Source organism: Panulirus ornatus, chromosome 1, assembly GCF_036320965.1.
Source record: "Panulirus ornatus isolate Po-2019 chromosome 1, ASM3632096v1, whole genome shotgun sequence".
NCBI lineage: Eukaryota > Metazoa > Arthropoda > Malacostraca > Decapoda > Palinuridae > Panulirus > Panulirus ornatus.
The window spans coordinates 89068996-89093783 of NC_092224.1; the positions used below are offsets into that span (position 1 = coordinate 89068996).

The 24788-nt window shown below is 41.1% G+C and overlaps 1 protein-coding gene across 1 annotated transcript in view; it reads right to left on the minus strand.

Moving 5' to 3' along the window:
• Window positions 1-4015: 4015 nt before the first annotated feature.
• The window catches only part of LOC139750355 (uncharacterized), a 722120-nt gene continuing 701347 nt past the window's right edge, over window positions 4016-24788 (minus strand). The window contains exons 25-27 of the mRNA XM_071665103.1: window positions 21336-21466; window positions 10955-11250; window positions 4016-6892 (exon numbers count right to left, since the gene is read on the minus strand). Of these exons, the coding sequence (XP_071521204.1) occupies window positions 6691-6892; window positions 10955-11250; window positions 21336-21466 (629 nt within the window). The 3' untranslated portion in view covers window positions 4016-6690. The remainder of the gene's footprint in view (window positions 6893-10954; window positions 11251-21335; window positions 21467-24788) is intronic.

Genomic DNA, 24788 nt, shown 5'->3' on the forward strand with positions numbered 1-24788 from the left:
TTCAACTGCAGTACCATCCTCTCCAGTTGCCTTGCCACATTTCATCTTACACAAAGCTATCGTCATCTCTTCTATCTTCACCAAACCACTCTCTGCAACTCCTCTCTTTACATACCATCCCAACCCAGATACTCTAAACCTGCCACTCTGTCATCGTTTGAGGACAAATAAGTGGTGTGAGGTGGATTGATTGGGTATGTAATGAAAGTGTAAAGAGATGTGTGATAAACAAAAGAGTGTGGTTGAAAGGGCAGAAGAGAGTATGCAGAAATTATTTGCACATATGGAGAGAATGAGAGGAAAAGTTGACAAAGAGGATATATATATATGTCAGAAGTGGAGGGAACAGAGACAGTGGGGAGACTATACTGAGGATGGAAGGATGGAGTGAAAAAGATTTTGAGAGATAGGGGTTGAATGAACATGCAGGAGGGTTAAAGGCATCCACAGGATAGAGTGAAGTAGAATGATGAAGTATACTGGGGTTTATGCATTGTCAAAGGAGTGTCCCAAGTAAACCATGGAAAGGTTTGTGGAGCCTGGTTTTGGTTAGGGAGCTGTGGTTTCCATGCATTACACATGTCAGTATGAGAAAAGATAAGACCGGATGTGGTCTTTCTTTGTCTGTTCCTGGCACTACCACACTGATGTGGGAGATGGCATTCAAGTATGAAAAAAGATATTAACAATCCCTGGGGACAGGGAAAAAAAAAAAAAAATACCACCCATTTATTTTCTATTTGTCCTAGAAGGCGACCGAGAGGGATGGGAGCAGGTGGCCAGAAATCCTACCTTCCAGTATTATTTTCCAACAGAAAGAACAGAGCAAGGAGCCAAGGGGGTATTTTTCTCCCTAAGGCTCAGCCATCTGTTCTGGTCGCTACTTTGTTGATGCAGTAAATAGCAAAAACGTATGAAAAAATAATATTTATCTATTCATTTATTTTGCTTTGTCGCTGTCTCCCGCGTTAGCGAGGTAGCGCAAGGAAACAGATGAAAGAAAGGCCCAACCTACCCACATACACATGTATATACATACGCGTCCACACATGCAAATATACATACCTATACATCTCAATGTATACATATATATACACACACAGACATATACATATATACCCATGTACATAATTCATACTGTCTGCCTTTATTCATTTCCATTGCCACCCCGCCACACATGGAATAACAACACCCTCCCCCCTCGTGTGCAAGGTAGCGCTAGGAAAAAACCAACAAAGGCCCCATTCGTCCACACTCAGTCTCTAGCTGTCATGTAATAATGCACCGAAACCACAGCTCCCTTTCCACATCCAGGCCCCCCAGAACTTTCCATGGTTTACCCCAGACGCTTCACATGCCCTGGTTCAATCCATTGACAGCACGTTGACCCCGGTATACCACATCGTTCCAATTCACTCTATTCCTTGCACACCTTTCACTCTCCTGCATGTTCAGGCCCTGATCACTCAAAATCTTTTTCACTCCATCTTTCCACCTCCAATTGGGTCTCCCACTTCTCCTCATTCCCTCCACATATATCCTCTTGGTCAATCTTTCCTCACTCATTCTCTCCATGCGACGAAACCATATCAAAACACCCTCTTCTGCTCTCTCAACCACACTCTTTTTATTACCACACATCTCTCTTACCCTATTATTACTTACTCGATCAAACCACCTCACACCACATATTGTCCTCAAACATCTCATTTCCAGCACATCCACCCTCCTGCGCACAACTCTATCCATAGCCCACGCCTCGCAACCATACAACATTGTTGGAACCACTATTCCTTCAAACATACCCATTTTTGCTTTCCGAGATAATGTTCTTGACTTCCACACATTCTTCAAGGCTCCCAGAATTTTCGCCCCCTCCCCCACCCTATGATTCACTTCCACTACCATGGTTCCATCCGCTGCCAAATCCACTCCCAGATATCTAAAACACTTCACTTCCTCCAGTTTTTCTCCATTCAAACTCACCTCCCAATTGACTTGACCCTCAACCCTACTGTACCTAATAACCTTGCTCTTATTCACATTTACTCTTAACTTTCTTCTTTCACACACTTTACCAAACTCAGTCACCAGCTTCTGCAGTTTCTCACATGAATCAGCCACCAGCGCTGTATCATCAGCGAACAACAACTGACTCACTTCCCAAGCTCTCTCATCCACAACAGAGTGCATACTTGCCCCTCTTTCCAAAACTCTTGCATTCACCTCCCTAACAACCCCATCCATAAACAAATTAAATAACCATGGAGACATCACACACCCCTGCCGCAAACCTACATTCACTGAGAACCAATCACTTTCCGCTCTTCCTACACGTTCACATGCCTTACATCCTCGATAAAAACTTTTCACTTCTAACAACTTGCCTCCCACACCATGTATTCTTAGTACCTTCCACAGAGCATCTCTATCAACTTTATCATATGCCTTCTCCAGATCCATAAATGCTACATACAAATCCATTTGCTTTTCTAAGCATTTCTCACATACATTCTTCAAAGCAAACACCTGATCCACACATCCTCTACCACTTCTGACACCACACTGCTCTTCCCTGATCTGATGCTCTGTACATGCCTTCACCCTCTCAATCAATACCCTCCCATATAATTTACCAGGAATACTCAACAAACTTTCTCTGTTTTGTCTTTTCCTTTCTTTTCAAGACTATGCAGCATTCCGACAATCCTCAGCACCTCACCATGAATCATACATACGTTAAAAAATAACCTTACCAACCAGTCAACAATACAGTCACTCCCTTTTTTTAATAAATTCCACTGCAATACCATCCAAACCCACTGCCTTGTCAGCTTTCATCTTCCGCAAAGCTTTTACAACCTCTTCTCTGTTTACCACATAATTTTCCCTAACCCCCTCACTTTGCACACCACTTCGACCAAAACACCCTATATCTGCCACTCTATCATCAAACACATTCAACAAACCTTCAAAATATTCACTCCATCTCCTTCTCACATCACCACTACTTGTTATCACTTCCCCATTAGCCCCCTTCACTGAAGTTCCCATTTGTTCCCTTGTCTTACGCACTTTATTTACCTCCTTCCAAAAATAATAATAATATATAATACATGATGTATTACATTCATGATATGGAAGAAGAGAGCAGTACAGGGTAGAAGAGTCATTTGGCCCCTTAATAGAATAATGAAGGGTAGAGGTATAAGTATGGAAGTGAAAAGAGGATTGCAACTGAAACATGAACATGGAATGAGTCACAGAGGCAAGAATCCAGGATGTGGAAATGAGCAATTTGAGAGAAGTGGCATAAATAGATAGATTGAAGAAAGAAATGAAGGTGTGTGTGTGTGTGTGTGTGTGTGTGGCAGGGAATAAATTGTGCAGTGGTAGAGTGGGTGAAACAATATTTTGAGATGGTTTGGACATGTGGAAAGAATGCAGTACTGTGAGTTTACAAGGAGAGTGTACAATTAAAGGGGTTGTTGTGAGAGGAAGACCATCTGTAACGTGGGGCAATAGGATGGAAGAATACTGGAGGGAGAGAAATGATGGAATAATACGTGAAATGGTTCATGCAAGGGAAGCATGTGAAGACAGGGAGAAGTGGAGATTCTTTTGCTGAGGCCACTCCTTGATGTAAGTTCCTGGAGTGAAAGGGCATCAGAGATATATTACAGAAATGATAAACTCTACTACCTCTACCTTTGTTTACCACACTTTTGTAAATTGTCTTTTCTAAAAGCCTCTAATATTCATAGTACCTTTCTTTCAGCTGTACCAATATACATATTTTTTTGATGGAGATTCATAATGTCCAATGCTACACACAATTTTTTGGAATTGGTATTGCAAAAATGGGGTCCTACCCTTGCCCTGCAGTCAGTCAAAAAGGCAGGGAAGCCCAATTTTCCTGTGGCACATTTGTTACTATGCTAACGGACATGGAGCTACAAATAATAGAGAAAACAAACTGAATAAAATCATAGAGGAATACACAAATACAACAAAGACCCATGTTCTGTATTTATTTTTGGCAAGATATCAGGTTTAAAGAAAAAAAATTTACAAAATTTACAAATGGGCACACAGTTTTATATACACTGTACACACTCTTGCTCCTATGTCCTGTTCATGATTATGCTGATATTCTCTTAGAAATCAATTAAAAATCTTAATTTTAAAAACTTAAAATTTCTTTATTGTAAACATTCAAAACAACAGCACAGTTTACCTTCCAGAAAATAAATAATATTTTTTTGATTACAGGTTCATTCATTATATAAATAAAGTCATCACCAGCATATTTAGACAGCTCATGTTTTCAAAAACAAATATTATACTAAAAAGTTTACTAAAAAGTTAACTCAGTACGATATTATCAACACATTCATGAAAATATAAAAAAAATCTAGGAAATGAGAATATATATGACTGCCAATTAACTTATGACAGTAATATTTATCACTCTTACCCATCTAAAACCTACAGTATCCCTATGATGAATGAAATGAGTAATGAAATCTACCAGTATGGTTGATTATTCTAAATGGTTATGAAAATGGGTCCTGATTGCATGCTTAACAAATGAAAATTGTATCACCTGTCAAATACTGTACAATAAAGTACATTAAATACAAGAATGGTTCCAATGATATTACTTACCAAAAGAGAGCAAATTCAAACAACACAGGAAAGAAACTGACTAAAAGTATAATACATTAAGAGATTCACAAATATAAATCACAGAAATGTATAACGTACAGTTCCAGCTATCAATAAAACCAAATTATTTTCTCCCTGACAGAATGAAGAGGTAGAACCTCATATCATTTAATTCTTATCAACCACATACTTTTCATAGGACAAAAGTACACAACCAGATAACATCAAGGACAGCCTTCTTGAGCATGCTACACATGCCAGTCATAAATTACCACGTCGCTTGAAAACAAACCCAAATAAAGTTTTAAAACTCTACACACATCCAGAGATCGTCATTTACGCCTTACCTGTTCCACTTTAGTTTTATTTGAGTTTTCTTCATCCAAAACTATCGATGATCCCTAAAGGAACTCATGACAAAACATACCTTCTTTTTTTTTTGTTTTCCTGAATGAAAACATTTGTAATATTTCATAGCCACGCTAATTTCCTAACTTTTTTTATGCTGGACTGTGATTTTTTTTTTCATTAACCTCATAATTATAAGCCATTAGTCACACTGACACTTTCATTATGAGCTCAACAACACAATATAAAATCATATATCACTTTCATAATGGCACTTCACATAATCACAGTGAATCCACGTAATACTAGAATAATAATCTAATCTTTCACCCAGGATTTTAGATTCATGAAGAAACAAACACATAAATTGAAGATGAATGAGACAAATAAGTATAAAGCCTTTATGATAGATACAGAATAAAAAGTGATCTTTCAATACATCTTCACGTATCAGATAAGTAAACTAGAAACCAGAGATCATTAATGTGAAACTGTATTATTTGGTCGGACAGTCTCAGTCCACTTATGATCATAAATGTTTCATGTATACTTCATTTACTTAGTAAAGGCAATACAAAGTTTGACAATTATCCTATTTCAATATGGTGGAAGAAATTATAAATAAAGACCAGTTGAATAGTTAATTATCTTAAGAATGCAAGTTATGTGCATGTAAAGTATTATGATTTTAAAAATGTGACAATGCCATGAATGATCCATATCCTATCTTTTAAAATAGGTTTAATATTCTATATTAATCAAAATATAATCACAGACTGTTAAATACTTGCATACAATTCTTATAGGAGCCAACTGCCAAGTGTTGTTCAATACATAACACAGACACTCTTAATCGACATTTCATAGGAGCACAAGAATCAACTTGCTTCCCTTGAAATGTGCTCTGCTGTTTTATTGTATGTAGCAATTACAATTATTCAAACACTGCATCATTAGAGATCAGCAAATTTAAATTCATACAACAGATTGTCTGGTTTAGAATAGAATTTGGATGTTATAAACTTCTTTAGATTGAAAATACTGCATGACAGTACCAAAACAGATACCTGTCCAACACAACCATGAAATACACAGAGAATTCTGTAAGCTAATACCTTTTATCAATAGACCTTGTATCTAGCATAAACAGTATTCTTACTGTGCTCTTGTATATTATTTATTATATACCAATTAATGTTCACTTGTCCCAACATCTTTCTCTCCTCCAAGATTGTGAATAATAAGTTAAGGTCTTTGTTATGTATCACCAGAGTCTAAATAATCTATGAAATATTCATAAGAAATTATAAGACTGCAAATTGCTTCAGATTGCCTTCTAATCCTAAACTCATTCTTACTGTAGCAGGATTAATCAGGTGTGTGCCCAGTAAACAAAAGGAAAGACAAATCCATCCTGACTCGTTCTCTTACGGCAGTACAGTTTTGGATTTGAGAGTCAGGGATGAGCAGAAGTCGAGGTCCTGCTTCTCTTGACATATCATAACATGAAGTAGGTTTGTGGCTGGAGTGAGATCAGGTACTCCTGTACCATCCTACAGGGCAATAAAGAATATAACACACGGAAGGTCAAGAAGAAATTGCGTTCTTTAGTATCTGGATTTACAGAGAGTTGGCCACTGACTGGAGGGAAATCTGTTAGCCCAACTCTTTTCATCACACAGCTGTCGTATATGTTGAGTGAGTGAGGGGTTGCAGAGGAATGGGTTGTTCCTCTTCTTCCACTTCAAGACTAACATCCTCTGCGGATGCCAGGTTGAGAGATACAGTAAATGGTCGTTGTCCTTCTAGTAAAGAACGCAGTGGGGTAGCCAACCTTTGAGCCATTCTTGTGGGGGTTAATTCTAATGTGCTGGACCTGAAAACAAAATGAATGAAACATACTTCAAAGTTAGTCTACTAAATGGGTGATGAAATCAAATAAATGTAGTCATGAGGATAGGACAGAGTGATTACTATCAAGCAGGAAATAAGCAACAGGAATGTGTATATGAAAGAGACCTATGAATCAACAATGTTCCTAACCCATCACAGAGCTTTACATTGGAAAAACTGCCCAGGAAACAACCTTTCTGATAGAAAATATCTTTTTATCATATTTATTATACCTTGCCACGGGAATGGATGAAGGCAGAAAGTATGGATATGTACATGTGTAAATATGTATATGCCTTTGTATGTATATGTGTGTGTGTGGGCATTTATGTGTATACATATGTATGTGAGTGGGTTGGGCCATTCATCATCTGTTTCCTTGTGCAACCTTGCTAATGCGGGAGATGGCAGTTAAGTATAATAAAAAAAAATAAATATTATACCTAACTGCTGTTTCCCGCATCAGCAAGGTAGCACCAGTAAACAGATGAAGAATGGCCCATCCACTCATACACAAACACACACATATATTTTTTTTTTTTTTTTATTATACTTTGTCGCTGTCTCCCGCGTTTGCGAGGTAGCGCAAGGAAACAGACAAAAGAAATGGCCCAACCCCCCCCCCCATACACATGTATATACATACGTCCACACACGCAAATATACATACCTACACAGCTTTCCATGGTTTACCCCAGACGCTTCACATGCCTTGATTCAATCCACTGACAGCACGTCAACCCCGGTATACCACATCGCTCCAATTCACTCTATTCCTTGCCCTCCTTTCACCCTCCTGCATGTTCAGGCCCCGATCACACAAAATCTCCCTCACTCCATCCTTCCACCTCCAATTTGGTCTCCCTCTTCTCCTCGTTCCCTCCACCTCCGACACATACATCCTCTTGGTCAATCTCTCCTCACTCACTCCCTCCATGTGCCCAAACCACTTCAAAACACCCTCTTCCGCTCTCTCAACCACGCTCTTTTTATTTCCACACATCTCTCTTACCCTTACGTTACTCACTCGATCAAACCACCTCACACCACACATTGTCCTCAAACATCTCATTTCCAGCACATCCATCCTCCCGTGCACAACTCCATCCATAGCCCACGCCTCGCAACCATACAACATTGCTGGAACCACCATTCCTTCAAACATACCCACTTTTGCTTTCCGAGATACTGTTCTCGACTTCCACACATTCTTCAAGGCCCCCAGAACCTTCGCCCCCTCCCCCACCCCATGATCCACCCCCGCTTCCATGGTTCCATCCGCTGCCAGATCCACTCCCAGATATCCAAAACACTTCACTTCCTCCAGTCTTTCTCCATTCAAACTCACCTCCCAATTGACCTGACCCTCAACCCTACTGTACCCAATAACCTTGCTCTTATTCACATTCACTCCTAACTTTCCTCTTCCACACACTTTACCAAACTCAGTCACCAGCTTCTGCAGTTTCTCACATGAATCAGCCACCAGCGCTGTATCATCAGCGAACAACAACTGACTCACTTCCCAAGCTCTCTCATCCCCAACAGACTTCATACTTGCCCCTCTTTCCAAAACTCTTGCATTTACCTCCCTAACAACCCCATCCATAAACAAATTAAACAACCATGGAGACATCACACACCCCTGCCGCAAACCTACATTCACTGAGAACCAATCACTTTCCTCTCTTCCTACAGTGATGGGTGATTTGAATGCAAAGGTGAGTAATGTGGCAGTTGAGGGAATAATTGGTATACATGGGGTGTTCAGTGTTGTAAATGGAAATGGTGAAGAGCTTGTAGATTTATGTGCTGAAAAAGGACTGATGATTGGGAATACCTGGTTTAAAAAGCGAGATATACATAAGTATACTTATGGAAGTAGGAGAGATGGCCAGAGAGCGTTATTGGATTACGTGTTAATTGACAGGCGCGCGAAAGAGAGACTTTTGGATGTTAATGTGCTGAGAGGTGCAACTGGAGGGATGTCTGATCATTATCTTGTGGAGGCTAAGGTGAAGATTTGTATGGGTTTTCAGAAAAAAAGAGTGAATGTTGGGGTGAAGAGGGTGGTGAGAGTAAGTGAGCTTGGGAAGGAGACTTGTGTGAGGAAGTACCAGGAGAGACTGAGTACAGAATGGAAAAAGGTGAGAACAATGGAAGTAAGGGGAGTGGGGGAGGAATGGGATGTATTTAGGGAATCAGTGATGGATTGCGCAAAAGATGCTTGTGGCATGCCCTGGTTCATACATCATACATCCCCATCATACATGCCCTGGTTCAGTCCATTGACAGTGCATCGACCCTGGTATACAACATCATTCCAATTCACTCTTATTCCCTGCACGCTTTTCATCCTCCTATATGTTCAGGCCCCGATCGCTCAAAATCCCCTTCACTCCATCCTTCCACCTCCTCTCCCACTTCTCATTGTTCCCTCCACCTCTGACACTTATATCCTCTTTGTCAATCTTTCCTCACTCATTCTCTCCATATGTCAAAACCATTTCAACACATCCTCTTCTGCTGTCTAAACCACACTTTATATTTCCACACATCTCTCTTACCCTTTCATTTCCAACACCACCCTCAACCGTACAACCCTATCTCTAGCCCATGCCTCACAGCCATATAACCTTGTTGGAACTACTATTACTTTAAACATACCCATTTTTCCTCTCCGAGATAACGTTCTCTCCTTCTACACATTCTTCACTGCTCCCACAATCTCCGCCCCCTCCCCCACCCTGTGACTCACTTCCACTTCCATGGTTCCATCCGCTGCTCAGTCCACTCCCAGTTATCTAAAACACTTCACTTCCTCCAATTTTTCTCCTCAACCTCAATGAAACTAATAACCTTGCTCTTATTTACATTTACTCTCAACTTTCTCCATTTACACACTTTTCCAAATGCAGTCACCAACTTCTGCAGTTTCTTCCTCAAATCAGCCGCCAGAGCTGGATCATCGGCGAACAACAACTGACTCACTTCCTAGGCCCTCTTATCCCCAACAGACTGCATATGCACCCCTCTCTCCAAACTCTTGCATTTACCTCCCTAACCACCCCATCCATTAACAAATTAAACAACCATGGGGACATCACACATCCCTGCCACAGACTGACATTTACTGGGAGCCAGTCATTCTCCTCTCTTCCTACTCGTACACATGCCTTACATCCTTGGTAAAAACTTTTCACTGCCTCTAGCACCTTACCTTCCACAAACACATTCAACAAATCCTCAAAATATTCACTTCATCTCCTCACTTAATCACTACCTGTTATGACTTCCTCACTTGCCCCCTTCACTGATGTTCCCATTTGTACTCTAGTTTTACACACGTTATTTACCGCCTTCCAAAACATCACATTTGCACACACACTTAAAGAAATATTCATTAAACTATTTATTTATAGATCTGACGCTTGTTCCCTCCCAGAACTCTCTCAAAGCAGTGGCCACAGCAATAGTCTCCATAACTAGTGAACTTTAGGGCCACTTTTTAGCCTTTAGTGCCTCACCCTTAACACATCACTGACAGAGGATAACTCTAGTGCAGTGTTAGCAGAGATTCCTGCCAAATGTTTCTACTGGCTACCTCTACCTTATGCTCCTGCCTACTACTTCTCCCTAAAGCTCCTGCCTAAATGTTCCTACTCACAATATGTACCTGAGCATGGTGACTACACTTAAAGAAGTACAAGAATTAACTGAGAGTTCAGAGAAGGGCAACTAAGATGGCATAGATTAAGAGAGGAGGGCTACAATGAAAGGCTGACGGGTGCAAATCTGCTCATCCTAGAGGAGAGAAGAGTTATGAACGGCATGATTAAAACGAAATTTTATAAATCTATTGGACAACAGTGACAGGAAGCATTTCTTCATGAGATGCAATGACAAAATAACTATAGATCATGATGAAAGGATTGTAAAGCAACTTGTTAGAATGGACATAGAAATGCCCCATTATTCTCAAATCTTTCAGAAGTTGTTCTGTTTATTTGGAAACCAAAAAGTTCCTCCCCCTAATATTACTCACCTATTATACTCATGCATGTTTGTGCGCTGTTCCATAGTTGCTATACGATCTAACGTTGCTGTCATCTCCAAAGTGGCAGTGCGTGACCGTCCAAGTGAGCAACGGGTACCCCTCCTGTCTGCTGTGCCTGACCGTGAGGCATTGCTGTAGGGCCCATCATAGAGAGATGGATCATCATAAAGTGAGCGGTCATGAGAGAGGGAGGATGAACGTGAATCAGAAACTGGAGTCTCCTCTTCACCTAATGAGGTAAGGGCTGCAATAACATGAGGAGAATCTTCGATGGTGCGGATAACCTGCAAAGGAATGTTTTATAGCCATCAGAAATTTGTGTTAATGATATCGTCACATTTTTGTCTCAACCAAATGCACACCATCCTGATTCATAATCTGGGTGGTCTACAAGTGTGCAGTGCAGTACCCATGTACTGCACACTGCTCCAAAAACTCAATATCAATGCTGCCACAGATTCATGTGATACTGGTTTAGCTATCATCTAAGTGAAGCACTGATCTGGTAATACACATTATCTATGTTTAACAGTTAGGTGAGAATTAGGAGAAAAGGTTTATGGTGTGAACTAGTTCAAGGACATTGTGTAGAGAGATACATAATTCCCTCTAAGTTTATGGTATGAAGTCTCATATTCAATAAATGTAATGGAGACTCAAGTGCTGCTACACAGGCAGACACACTCCATACTCTATGTCCCTTCGGTCTGTTTGGCTCTGGCAGACACTGCAACTCACTCCCACGCACCAGCTTGGTCACAGTTTTGAGACTCAACCACAATTCAACCTTTGATAGGTGACCACTCCTCCCTCAATTTTAAGCTGAATATTATCATCACTAAAAACAGTCTGGTCTATTTTAAAGTAACCTGCCTGATTTACTGCATTGACTGGCTTACTATGTTCTGGCTGCCATTTTGGGATATGGCAGTGCCTCACCACTTGAACATTCCTACCCTTGTCAACTTGTCAGCCCACCTTCTACTTTATAACAGACCAGCCATAACTAAAACGCCCCCTCTAGAGGACCATGTCATTTACCAGCGCATTTTCAAAACTGAGAAGAGAGTGGACCGTGCTCATACATTGGAATGACAAGAACCAGACTATCGAGGTGCCTCACCTGTCACCTATAGATCGAAGCCACCAAGAACCACTATGCCACTCTACATAACTCCTGCCTGACATGACAAGACCTGGACAAAAACACCAAGATCATTGACAGAGAACAAGACCCTAGCCATCTCGTGTTCCTAGAGGCAATTTACATCATCACAAAACAACCTAAAATAAACACACAAGTTGAAGATTTTCAAATCCTACCATCCTCAAAATGCCACATAAGCCTAACCAACGATGCAGCCAATGAGTGATAAGCTTAGCTGATCAGCTCCACCCATCTGTCTCCACCCGATCCACCAGAATCATATATAAGTAGCCACCCAAGACAGAACCATCTGATCCAGTCTAAAGATGGAACAAGTTAGTTCCGAAACATTGCTACCCTTTGGGGAACTCCTGCAGAAACTTCAAGAAGACCACCAAAATATTGTATGGCAAATAAAAACTGCACATAAGAAAATATGTAAAGCAGAATGTGCCATAGCTTTAAACCTCACATGCCTCCAAGAAAATATCCTGCCTGGTTACACCAACATATCAACATATACACACATACATACACAGCCATATACATATATACGCATGTACATATCCATACTCGCTTACCTTCATCCATTCCCGGCGCCACCCCACCCCACAGGAAACACCATCGCCACCCCCTACATCAGAGAGGTAGCACCAGGAAACTGACAAAAAGGCCACATTTGTTCACACTTAGTCTCTATCCACATCCAGGCCCCACAGCCCTTTCTATGGTTTACTTCAGACATTTCACATGCACTAGTTCAGTACACTGACAGCATGTCAACCCTGGTATACCACATCGTTCCATTTCACTCTACTCCTTGCATGTCTCTCACCCTCCTGAATTTTCAGGCTCCGATCGCTCATAATCTTTTTCACTCCATCTTTCCACCTCCAATTTGGTCTCCCACTTCCCCTTGTTCCCTCCACCTTTGACATATATCCTCTTTGTCAACCTTTCCTCACTCATTCTCCACACATCCAAACCATTTCAACACACCATCTTCTGCTCTCTCAACAACACTCCTGTCATTTCCACACATCTCTCCTATCCTTTCATTATTCACTTGATCTAACCACCTCACACCACATATTGTCCTCAAATATTTCTTTTCCAACACATCCACCCCTCTCCATACAACCCTATCCGTAGCCCATGCCTTGCAACCATATAATATTGTTGGAAATACTATTCCTTCAAACATCCCCATTTTTGCTCTGTGTGATAATGTTCTCTCCTTGCAAACATTCTTCATCACTCCCCCTCCTCCAACCTGTGACTCACTTCCGCTTTCATGGTTCAATTCTATGCTAAGTCCGCTCCCAGCTATCTAAAACACTCCACTTCCTCCAATTTTTCTCCACTCAAACTTAAATCCCAATTAACTTTCTTTCAACCCAATCCTACTGAACCTAATGACCTTGCTCTTATTCACATTTATTCTTAACTCTCTCCTTTCATACACTTTTCCAAACTCAGTTTCCAGCTTATGCAGTTTCTCACTCGAGTCAGCCACCAGTGCTGTATCACTGGTGAACAACAACTGACTCACTTCCCAGGCCCTCTCATCCCCAACAGACTGCATACTTACCTCTCTCCAAAACTCTTGCATTTACCTCCTAACCACCCAATCCATAAACAGATGAAACAACCATGGGGACATCACACACCCCTGCCACAGACTGACCTTCAAAGAGAACTAATCACTCTCCTCTCTTCCTACTCGTACACATGCCTTACATCTTTGATGAAAAATTTCACTGCTTCTAGCAGCTTACCTCCCACACCATATACTCTTAAGACATTCCACAAAGAATCTCTATCAACCCTTCTCCAGATCCATAAATGCTACATACAAATCTATCTGTTTTTCCAAATATTTTTCACATTCTTCAAAACAAACACCTGATCCACACATCCTCTACCACTTCTTTAACCACACTGCTCCTCCCCAATCTGATGCTCTGTGCATGCTTCACCCTTTCAATCAGTACCCTCCCCTACAATTTTCCAGGAATACTCAATAAACTTATGCCTCTGTAGTTTGAACACTCACCTTTATCCCCTTTGCCTTTGTACAGTGGCACTATGCATGTATTCTGCCAATACTCAGGCACTTCACCATGATCCATACATACAGTGAACATCCTTATCAACCAATCATCAACAGTCATCCCCTTAATTCATTCAACTGCAATACCATCCAAACCTGCCGCCTTGCCAGATTTCACCTTCCGCGGAGCTTTCACTTCCTCTTTTCTTTTAACCAAACCATTTCTCCTGACCCTCTCACTTTACACACCACCCCAACCAAAACACCCCACATCTGCCACTCTATTATCAAACGCATTCAACAAACCTTCAAAATACTCGCTCAATCTCCTTCTCACTTCATCACTACCTGTTATCACTTCCCCCCCCCCCCTTTCCCCCTTCACCAATGTTCCCATTTGTTCTCTTGTCTTATGCACATTATTTTCCTCCATCCAAAACATCTTTCTATTCTCCCTAAAGTTTAATACTTTCTAACCACAACTCTCATTTGCCCTCTTTTTCAACCTTTGCACTTTCTCTTGACTTCCTGCCACTTTCTTTTATACATTTCCTAATCATTTGCACTCCATATTAGGTACAGTAGGGTTGAGGAATAAGTCAATTGGGAGGTAAGTTTGAATGGAGAAAAACTGGAGGAAGTGAGTCACAGGGTGGGGGAGAGGGTGAAAGTTCTGAGAGCATTATAAAATGTGTGGAAGGTGAGAACATTATCTTGGAGAGCAAAATTGGGTATGTTTGAAAGAATAGTGGTTCCAACAATGTTATATGGTTGCGAGGCATGGGCTACAGATAGACTTGTGTGGAGGAGAGTGGATATGTTGGAAATGAGATGTTTGAAGACAATATGTGATGTGAGGTGGTTTGATCGAGTAAGTAATGAAAGGGTACGAGAGATGTGTGATAATAAAAAGAGTGTGGCTGAGAGAGCAGAAGAGGGTGTATTGAAATGGTTTGGTGACATGGAGAGAATGAGTAAGGAAAGATTGACAAAGGGGATATATGTGTCAGAGGTGGAGGGAACGAGGAGAAGTGGGAGACCAAATTGGAGGTGGAAGGATGGAGTAAAAAAGATTTTGAGCTACTGGGGCCTGAACATGCAGGAGGGTGAAATAGAATAGAGTGGAATAGAGTGAATTAGGACGAAGTGGTATACTGGGGTTGATATGCTGTCAATGGATTGAACCAGGGCATGCAAAATGTCTGGGGAAAGTTTAGTGGGGCCTGGATGTGGAAAGGGGGCTGTGGTTTCGGTGCATTATACATGACAGCTAGAGATTTAGTGTGAATGAATGTGGCCTTTGGTGTCTTTTCCTAGCGCTACCTCGCGCACATGCAGGGGGAGGGGGTTGTCATTTCATGTCTGGCGACGGGAATGAATAAAGGCAGTAAGTATAAATTATGTACATGTGTATATATGTATATGTCTGTGTACTTTGAAATGTATAGATATGTATATGTGCGTATGTGGATGCGTATGCATGTACAGGTGTATGTGGGTGGGTTGGGCCATTCTTTCATCAGTTTCCTTGCGCTACCTCGCTGATGCAGGAGACAGCGACAAAGTATGATAAAAAAACTTTCTAAATGGGGAAACAGAAGAAGGAGTCATGCGGGGAGAGCTCATCCTCTTCAACGGCTCAGACTGAGGTGTCTACATGTGTGTGGATATAACCAAGATGAGAAAAAAGGAGAGTTTGGTAGTATGTTTGAGGAAAGGAACCTGGATGTTTTGGCTCTGAGTGAAACGAAGCTCAAGGGTAAAGGGGAAGAGTGGTTTGGGAATGTTTTGAGAGTAAAGTCAGGAGTTGGTGAGAGGACAAGAGCAAAGGAAGGAGTAGCAATCCTCCTGAAAAAGGAGTTGTGGAGTATGTGACAGTGTAAGAAAGTAAACTCTAGATTGATAGGGGTAAAACTGAAAGTGGATGGAGAGAGATGGGTGATTATTTGTACCTATGCACCTGGGCATGAGAAGAAAAATAATGAGAGGCAAGTGTTTTGGGAGCATCTGAGTGAGTGTGTTAGCAGTTTTGACGCACGAGACCGGGTTATAGTGATGGGTGATTTGAATGCAAAGGTGAGTAATGTGGCAGTTGAGGGAATAATTGGTGTACATAGGGTGTTCAGTGTTGTAAATGGAAATGTTGAAGAGCTTGTAGATTTATGTGCTGAAAAAGGACTGGTGACTAGGAATACCTGGTTTAAAAAGAGAGATATACATAAGGTATGTATGTAAGTAGGAGAGATGGCCAGGGAGTGTTATTGGATCACATGTTAATTGATAGGCACTTGAAAGAAAGACTTTTGGATGTTAATGAGCTGAGAGGTGCAACTGGAGGGATATCTGATCATTATCTTGTGGAGGCGAAGGTGAAGATTTGTAGAGCTTTTCAGAAAAGAAGAGAAAATGTTGGGGTGAAGAGAATGGTGAGAGAAGTGAGCTTGGGAAGGAGACTTGTGTGATGAAGTACCGGGAGAGACTGAGTGCTGAATGGTAAAAGGTGAAAGCAAAGGACATAAGGGGAGTGGGGGAGGAATGGGAAGTATTTAGGGAAGCAGTGATGGCTTATGCAAAAGATGCTTGTGGCATGAGAAGTGTGGGAGGTGTGCAGATTAGAAAGGGTAGTGAGTGGTGGGATGAAAAAGTAAGACTATTAGTGAAAGAGAAGAGAGAGGCATCTGGATAATTTTTGAAGGGAAATAGTGCAAATGACTGGGAGATGTACAAAAGAAAGAGGAAGGAGGTCAAGAGAAAGGTGCAAGAGGTGAAAAAGAGGGCAAATGAGAGTTGGGGTGAGAGAGTATCATTAAATCTTAGGGAGAATAAAAAGATGTTTTGGAAGGAGGTAAATAAAGTAAGACAAGGGAACATCGGTGAACAGGGCTAATGGAGAGGTAATAACAAGTAGTGGTGATGTGAGAAGGAGATGGAGTGAGTATTTTGAGGGTTGTTGAATGTGTTAGATGATAGAGTGGCAGATATAGGGTGTTTTGGTCGAGCTGGTGTGCGAAGTGAGAGGGCCAGGGAGAATGGTTTGGTAAACAGAGAAGGGGTAGTGAAAACTTTGCAGAAGATGAAAGCCAGCAAGGCGGGGGCTTTGGATGGTATTGCAATGGAATTTATTAAAAAAAAAAGGGGGTGACTGTGTTGTTGACTGGTTGGTGAGGATATTCAATGTATGTATGGCTTAAGGTGAATTGGGAGAATGCATGCATAGTGTCATTGTACAAAGGCAAAGGGGATAAAGGTGAGTGTTCAAATTTCAGAGGTATAAGTTTGTTAAGTGTATATGTGTAGAGGATGTTTGGATCAGGTGTTTGCTTTGAAGAATGTATGTGAGAAATACTTAGAAACGCAAATGGATTTGTATGTAGCATTTATGGATCTGGAGAAAGCTTATGATAGAGTTGATAGAGATGCTCTGTGGAAGGTATTAAGGATATATGGTGTGGGAGGCAAGTTGTTAGAAGCAGTGAAAAGTTTTTATCGAGGATGTAAGGCATGTGTACGTGTTGGAAGAGAGGAAAGTGATTGGTTCTCAGTGAATGTAGGTTTGTGGCAGGGGTGTGTGATGTCTCCATGGTTGTTTAATTTGTTTATGGATGGCGTTGTTAGGGAGATGAATGCAAAAGTTTTGGAAAGAGGGGCAAGTATGCAGTCTGCTGTGGATGAGAGAGCTTGGGAAGTGAGTCAGTTGTTGTTCGCTGATGATACAGCGCTGGTGGATGATTCATGTGAGAAACTGCAGAAGCTGGTGACTGAGTATGGTAAAGTGTGTGAAAGAAGAAAGTTGAGAGTAAATGTGAATAAGAGTAAGGTTATTAGGTACAGTAGGGTTGAGGGTCAAGTCAATTGGGAGGTAAGTTTGAATGGAGAAAAACTGGAGGAAGTGAAGTATTTTAGATATCTGGGAGTGGATTTGGCAGCAGATGGAACCATGGAAGCAGAAGTGAATCATAGGGTGGGGGAGGGGGCGAAAATTCTGGGAGCCTTGAAGAATGTGTGGAAGTCGAAAATGTTATCTCGGAAAGCAAAAATGGGTATGTTTGAAGGAATAGTGGTTCCAACAATGTTGTATGGTTGCGAGGCGTGGGCTATGGATAGAGTTGTGCGCAGGAGGGTGGATGTGCTGGAAATGAGATGTTTGAGGACAATATGTGGTGTGAGGTGTTTTGATCGAGTAAGTAATAATAGGGTAAGAGAGATGTGTGGTAATAAAAAGAGTGTGGTTGAGAGAGCAGAAGAGGGTGTTTTGAAATGGTTTGGTCACATGGAGAGAATGAGTGAGGAAAGATTGACCAAGAGGATATATGTGTCGGAGGTGGAGGGAACGAGGAGAAGTGGGAGACCAAATTGGAGGTGGAAAGATGGAGTGAAAAAGATCTTTAGTGATCGGGGCCTGAACATGCAGGAGGGTGAAAGGCGTGCAAGGAACAGAGTGAATTGGAACAATGTGGTATACTGGGGTCGACTTGCTGTCAATGGATTGAACCAGGGCATGTGAAACGTCTGGGGTAAACCATGGAAAGTTCTGTGGAGCCTGGATGTGGAAAGGGAGCTGTGGTTTCAGTGCATTATTACATGACAGCTAGAGACTGAATGTGAACGAATGGGGCCTTTGTTGTCTTTTCCTAGCGCTACCCCGCACACATGAGGGGGGAGGTGTTGTTATTCCATGTGTGGCGGGGTGATGATGGGAATGAATAAAGGCAGACAGTATGAATTATGTACATGGGTATATATGTATATGTCTGTGTGGGTATATATATGTATACACTGAGATGTACAGGTATATATTTGTGGGTGTGGACGTGCATGTATATACATGTGTATGTGGGTGGGTTGGGCCATTCTTTTGTCTGTTTCCTTGCACTACCTCGCTAATGCGGGAGACACCGACAAAGCAAAATAAACGAATATATATATATATTTATTTTTATTATATATATATATATATATATATATATATATATATATATATATATATATATATATATATATATTCTTTCTTTTAAACTATTCACCATTTCCCGCGTTAGCGAGGCAGCGTTAAGAAAAGAGGACAGGGCCTTTTTTGGAATATCCTCACCTGGCCCCCTCCTCTGTTCCTTCTTTTGGAAAATTGAAGAAAAAAAAAAAAAAACCGAGAGGGGAGGATTTCCAGCCACCCGCTTCCTGCCCTTTTAGTTGCCTTCTACAACACGCAGGGAATACGTGGGAAGTATTCTTTCTCCCCTATCCCCAGGGATGATATATATATATATATATATATCTTTCTTTTTTTCATACTATTCGCCATTTCCCGCATTAACGAGGTAGCATTAAGAACAGAAGACTGGGCCTTTGAGGGAATATCCTCACCTGGCCCCCTTCTCTGTTCCTTCTTTTGGAAATATATATATATATATATATATATATAATATATATATATATATATACATATTGGAAAGGATCACAATTTTGCGCATCAAGATATTCCTACGAGTCCACGGGGAAAACGAAACACTATAAGTTCCCAAGTGCACTTTCGTGTAATAATCACATCATCAGGGGAGACACAAGAAAGAAATATAAATCAGTTGATATACATCGAAGAGATGAAGCTAGGACGCCATATGGTAAACATGCGATTGTCCAAGAAAATAAAGGCAGACAGTATGAATTTTGTACATGTGTATATATGTCTGTGTGTGCATACCTATACGTTGAGATGTATAGGTATGTATCTTTGCATGTGTGGACGTGTATGTATATACATGTGTATGTGGGTGGGTTGGGCCATTTTTTTTTTTCTATTGGTGCAAAGATAAAAGCATAATGTCACTATTATGTGCTGAGAGAATGAACATAATAATTGAGAACACACTGTAAACTATAAAACTGTTGAATTTGACAGATGAAACAGACCAAAGTTTTGATACTGTGACAGACCTACTCTACATTATGCCCAGAAAAATTCATTGTCTTCTTTACTGTTAATCACAGATTATTATCATCAATTCTAAATCATTTTCATTTGTAAGATAAAATCTCATGCCTGTGTCCACTTGTTCATTTATTTGAATGTTGTAACTGGTGGTACTTGGCAACTCGTAGCAGCTAGCTGAGGGAGAGCACTACTGCAAAAGCAGACACACTGCACACTACTGGTCTAGCTGACCGTTAAATACTGCCCTTCACTTCCACACACCAGTCTGGAAACAGTTTAGACTCCAACACACTAAAACTCCAGATTGGTGACCTCAATCCTATGCTGATTATGATCTTCACAAGTAAACAGTCTGGCTTAGCCTGTAGCAACCTGACTGGACTACATCATTCTGGCTGCAATTTCAGAAAATATCAACACCTCACAACTTGCATGGTCCTACCTTTGTCACCTTGTCTATGGTGTGGTAATTTTGTTGATAAATATATGGAAATGTTAAGGTCAAACAGCAGTATAAGTTCACTTTTCTTTCCAGCATGCATAATTTAATGAAACTATTATCACTTGTAATAAAGGAAGGCAATAAATCATTTCTTGTAAGTCAAGAAGAAAGTGAGCCAGTCATATTTATATCATAACAATGACTTTATCCCTGGGGATAAGGGAGAAAGAATACTTCCCATGTATTCCCTGCGTGTCGTAGAAGGCAACTAAAAGGGGAGGGAGCGAGGGGCTGGAAATCCTCCCCCTCTCATTTTTGATTTTCCAAAAGAAGGAACAGAGAAGGGGGCTAAGTGAGGATATTCCCTCAAAGGCTCAGTCCTCTGTTCTTAACACTACCTCGCTAACGTGGGAAATGGTGAATAGTATAAAAAAACGATAACTGTTGAGTAAATAATTCTTATTATCATATAACCCTAGAAATCTTTTCCAGGGATTCCTGCTGCTTCAAGGATATGGTACAGTCACCAGTAAAGAAGGAAGGAATCCTCTGAAATGAAATTTTTTGACGAGATTGTACTCTGATATTACAACTAAGCCAAAGGTGACTTTCCACTCACACCATAACTTCAGAAAGACTGGCAGAGGATGATAATGCCATTCTTTTATAATGTATAAAAACAGTATATGATCAATATCATTGCTCTTCTTAACATAGAATATGTGTGCTATATGAATAATTTTCCATTTCAATAAAAAATCAAGATAATTGATATCTTTAATACCTTTTGGGACATACCTGCAGAGTCAGAGGAGCATCAAGAGGAATTGTTTCTGCAGCTTCACGGTTATGTATGATGACAGCAATGTGGGCTGGATGTGGAATGGGTGGAGGGATCAGCAGCTTTTCTGGAACTCTGCTTCCACACACTGCAGAAAGAACAGTTTCAAATATCAAACATTAATGTTAATCATCACACTTTCTGTATCAATCTAGACAGTATATGCCATTTTCTTATCCACAGTCAGTCATGACATGCAGAATCTTCCCCAGACGGGAGACAGCGACAAAGTATAAAAAAAAGAAAAAAAAAAAAAAATATATATATATATACGCAAATATACATACCTACACAGCTTTCCATGGTTTACCCCAGACGCTTCACATGCCCCGATTCAATCCACTGACATCACGTCAACCCCGGTATACCACATCGCTCCAATTCACTCTATTCCTTGCCCTCCTTTCACCCTCCTGCATGTTCAGGCCCCGATCACACAAAATCTTTTTCACTCCATCTTTCCACCTCCAATTTGGTCTCCCACTTCTCGTTCCCTCCACCTCCGACACATATATCCTCTTGGTCAATCTTTCCTCACTCATCCTCTCCATGTGCCCAAACCACTTCAAAACACCCTCTTCTGCTCTCTCAACCACGCTCTTTTTATTTCCACACATCTCTCTTACCCTTACGTTACTCACTCGATCAAACCACCTCACACCACACATTGTCCTCAAACATCTCATTTCCAGCACATCCATCCTCCTGCGCACAACTCTATCCATAGCCCACGCCTCGCAACCATACAACATTGTTGGAACCACTATTCCTTCAAACATACCCATTTTTGCTTTCCGAGATAATGTTCTCGACTTCCACACATTCTTCAAGGCTCCCAGAATTTTCGCCCCCTCCCCCACCCTATGATCCACTTCCGCTTCCATGGTTCCATCCGCTGACAGATCCACTCCCAGATATCTAAAACACTTCACTTCCTCCAGTTTTTCTCCATTCAAACTCACCTCCCAGTTGACTTGACCCTCAACCCTACTGTACCTAATAACCTTGCTCTTATTCACATTTACTCTTAACTTTCTTCTTCCACACACTTTACCAAACTCAGTCACCAGCTTCTGCAGTTTCTCACATGAATCAGCCACCAGCGCTGTATCATCAGCGAACAACAACTGACTCACTTCCCAAGCTCTCTCATCCCCAACAGACTTCATACTTGCCCCTCTTTCCAAAACTCTTGCATTTACCTCCCTAACAACCCCATCCATAAACAAATTAAACAACCATGGAGACATCACACACCCCTGCCGCAAACCTACATTCACTGAGAACCAATCACTTTCCTCTCTTCCTACACGTACACATGCCTTACATCCTCGATAAAAACTTTTCACTGCTTCTAACAACTTTCCTCCCACACCATATATTCTTAATACCTTCCACAGAGCATCTCTATCAACTCTATCATATGCCTTCTCCAGATCCATAAATGCTACATACAAATCCATTTGCTTTTCTAAGTATTTCTCACATACATTCTTCAAAGCAAACACCTGATCCACACATCCTCTACCACTTCTGAAACCACACTGCTCTTCCCCAATCTGATGCTCTGTACATGCCTTCACCCTCTCAATCAATACCCTCCCATATAATTTACCAGGAATACTCAACAAACTTATACCTCTGTAATTTGAGCACTCACTCTTATCCCCTTTGCCTTTGTACAATGGCACTATGCACGCATTCCGCCAATCCTCAGGCACCTCACCATGAGTCATACATACATTAAATAACCTTACCAACCAGTCAACAATACAGTCACCCATTTTTTATAAATTCCACTGCAATACCATCCAAACCTGCTGCCTTGCCGGCTTTCATCTTCCGCAAAGCTTTCACTACCTCTTCTCTGTTTACCAAATCATTTTCCCTAACCCTCTCACTTTGCACACCACCTCGACCAAGACACCCTATATCTGCCACTCTATCATCAAACACATTCAACAAACCTTCGAAATACTCACTCCATCTCCTTCTCACATCACCACTACTTGTTATCACCTCCCCATTTGCGCCCTTCACTGAAGTTCCCATTTGCTCCCTTGTCTTATGCACTTTATTTACCTCCTTCCAGAACATCTTTTTATTCTCCCTAAAATTTAATGATACTCTCTCACCCCAACTCTCATTTGCCCTTTTTTTCACCTCTTGCACCTTTCTCTTGACCTCCTGTCTCTTTCTTTTATACATCTCCCACTCAATTATATATATATATATATATATATATATATATATATATATATATATATATATATATATATATATATATTGTTTAATTTGTATATGGATGGGGTTGTTAGGGAGGTGAATGCAAGAGTTTTGGAAAGAGGGGCAAGTATGAAGTCTGTTGGGGATGAGAGAGCTTGGGAAGTGAGTCAGTTGTTGTTCGCTGATGATACAGCGCTGGTGGCTGATTCATGTGAGAAACTGCAGAAGCTGGTGACTGAGTTTGGTAAAGTGTGTGAAAGAAGAAAGTTAAGAGTAAATGTGGATAAGAGCAAGGTTATTAGGTACAGTAGGGTTGAGGGTCAAGTCAATTGGGAGGTAAGTTTGAATGGAAAAAAACTGGAGGAAGTAAAGTGTTTTAGATATCTGGGAGTGGATCTGGCAGCGGATGGAACCATGGAAGCGGAAGTGGATCATTGGGTGGGGGAGGGGGCGAAAATCCTGGGAGCCTTGAAGAATGTGTGGAAGTCGAGAACATTATCTCGGAACGCAAAAATGGGTATGTTTGAAGGAACAGTGGTTCCAACAATGTTGTATGGTTGCGAGTTGGATAGAGTTGTGCGCAGGAGGATGGATGTGCTGGAAATGAGATGTTTGAGGACAATGTGTGGTGTGAGGTGGTTTGATCGAGTAAGTAACGTAAGGGTAAGAGAGATGTGTGGAAATAAAAAGAGCGTGGTTGAGAGAGCAGAAGAGGGTGTTTTGAAGTGGTTTGGGCACATGGAGAGGATGAGTGAGGAAAGATTGACCAAGAGGATATATGTGTCGGAGGTGGAGGGAACGAGAAGTGGGAGACCAAATTGGAGGTGGAAAGATGGAGTGAAAAAGATTTTGTGTGATCGGGGCCTGAACATGCAGGAGGGTGAAAGGAGGGCAAGGAATAGAGTGAATTGGATCGATGTGGTATACCGGGGTTGACGTGCTGTCAGTGGATTGAATCAGGGCATGTGAAGCATCTGGGGTAAACCATGAAAAGCTGTGTAGGTATGTATATTTGCGTGTGTGGACGTGTCTGTATATACATGTGTATGGGGGTGGGTTGGGCCATTTCTTTTGTCTGTTTCCTTGCGCTACCTCGCAAACGCGGGAGACAGCAACAAAGCAAAAAAAAAAAAAAAAATCCCTGGGGATAGGGGAGAAAGAATACTTCCCATGCATTCCTCAAG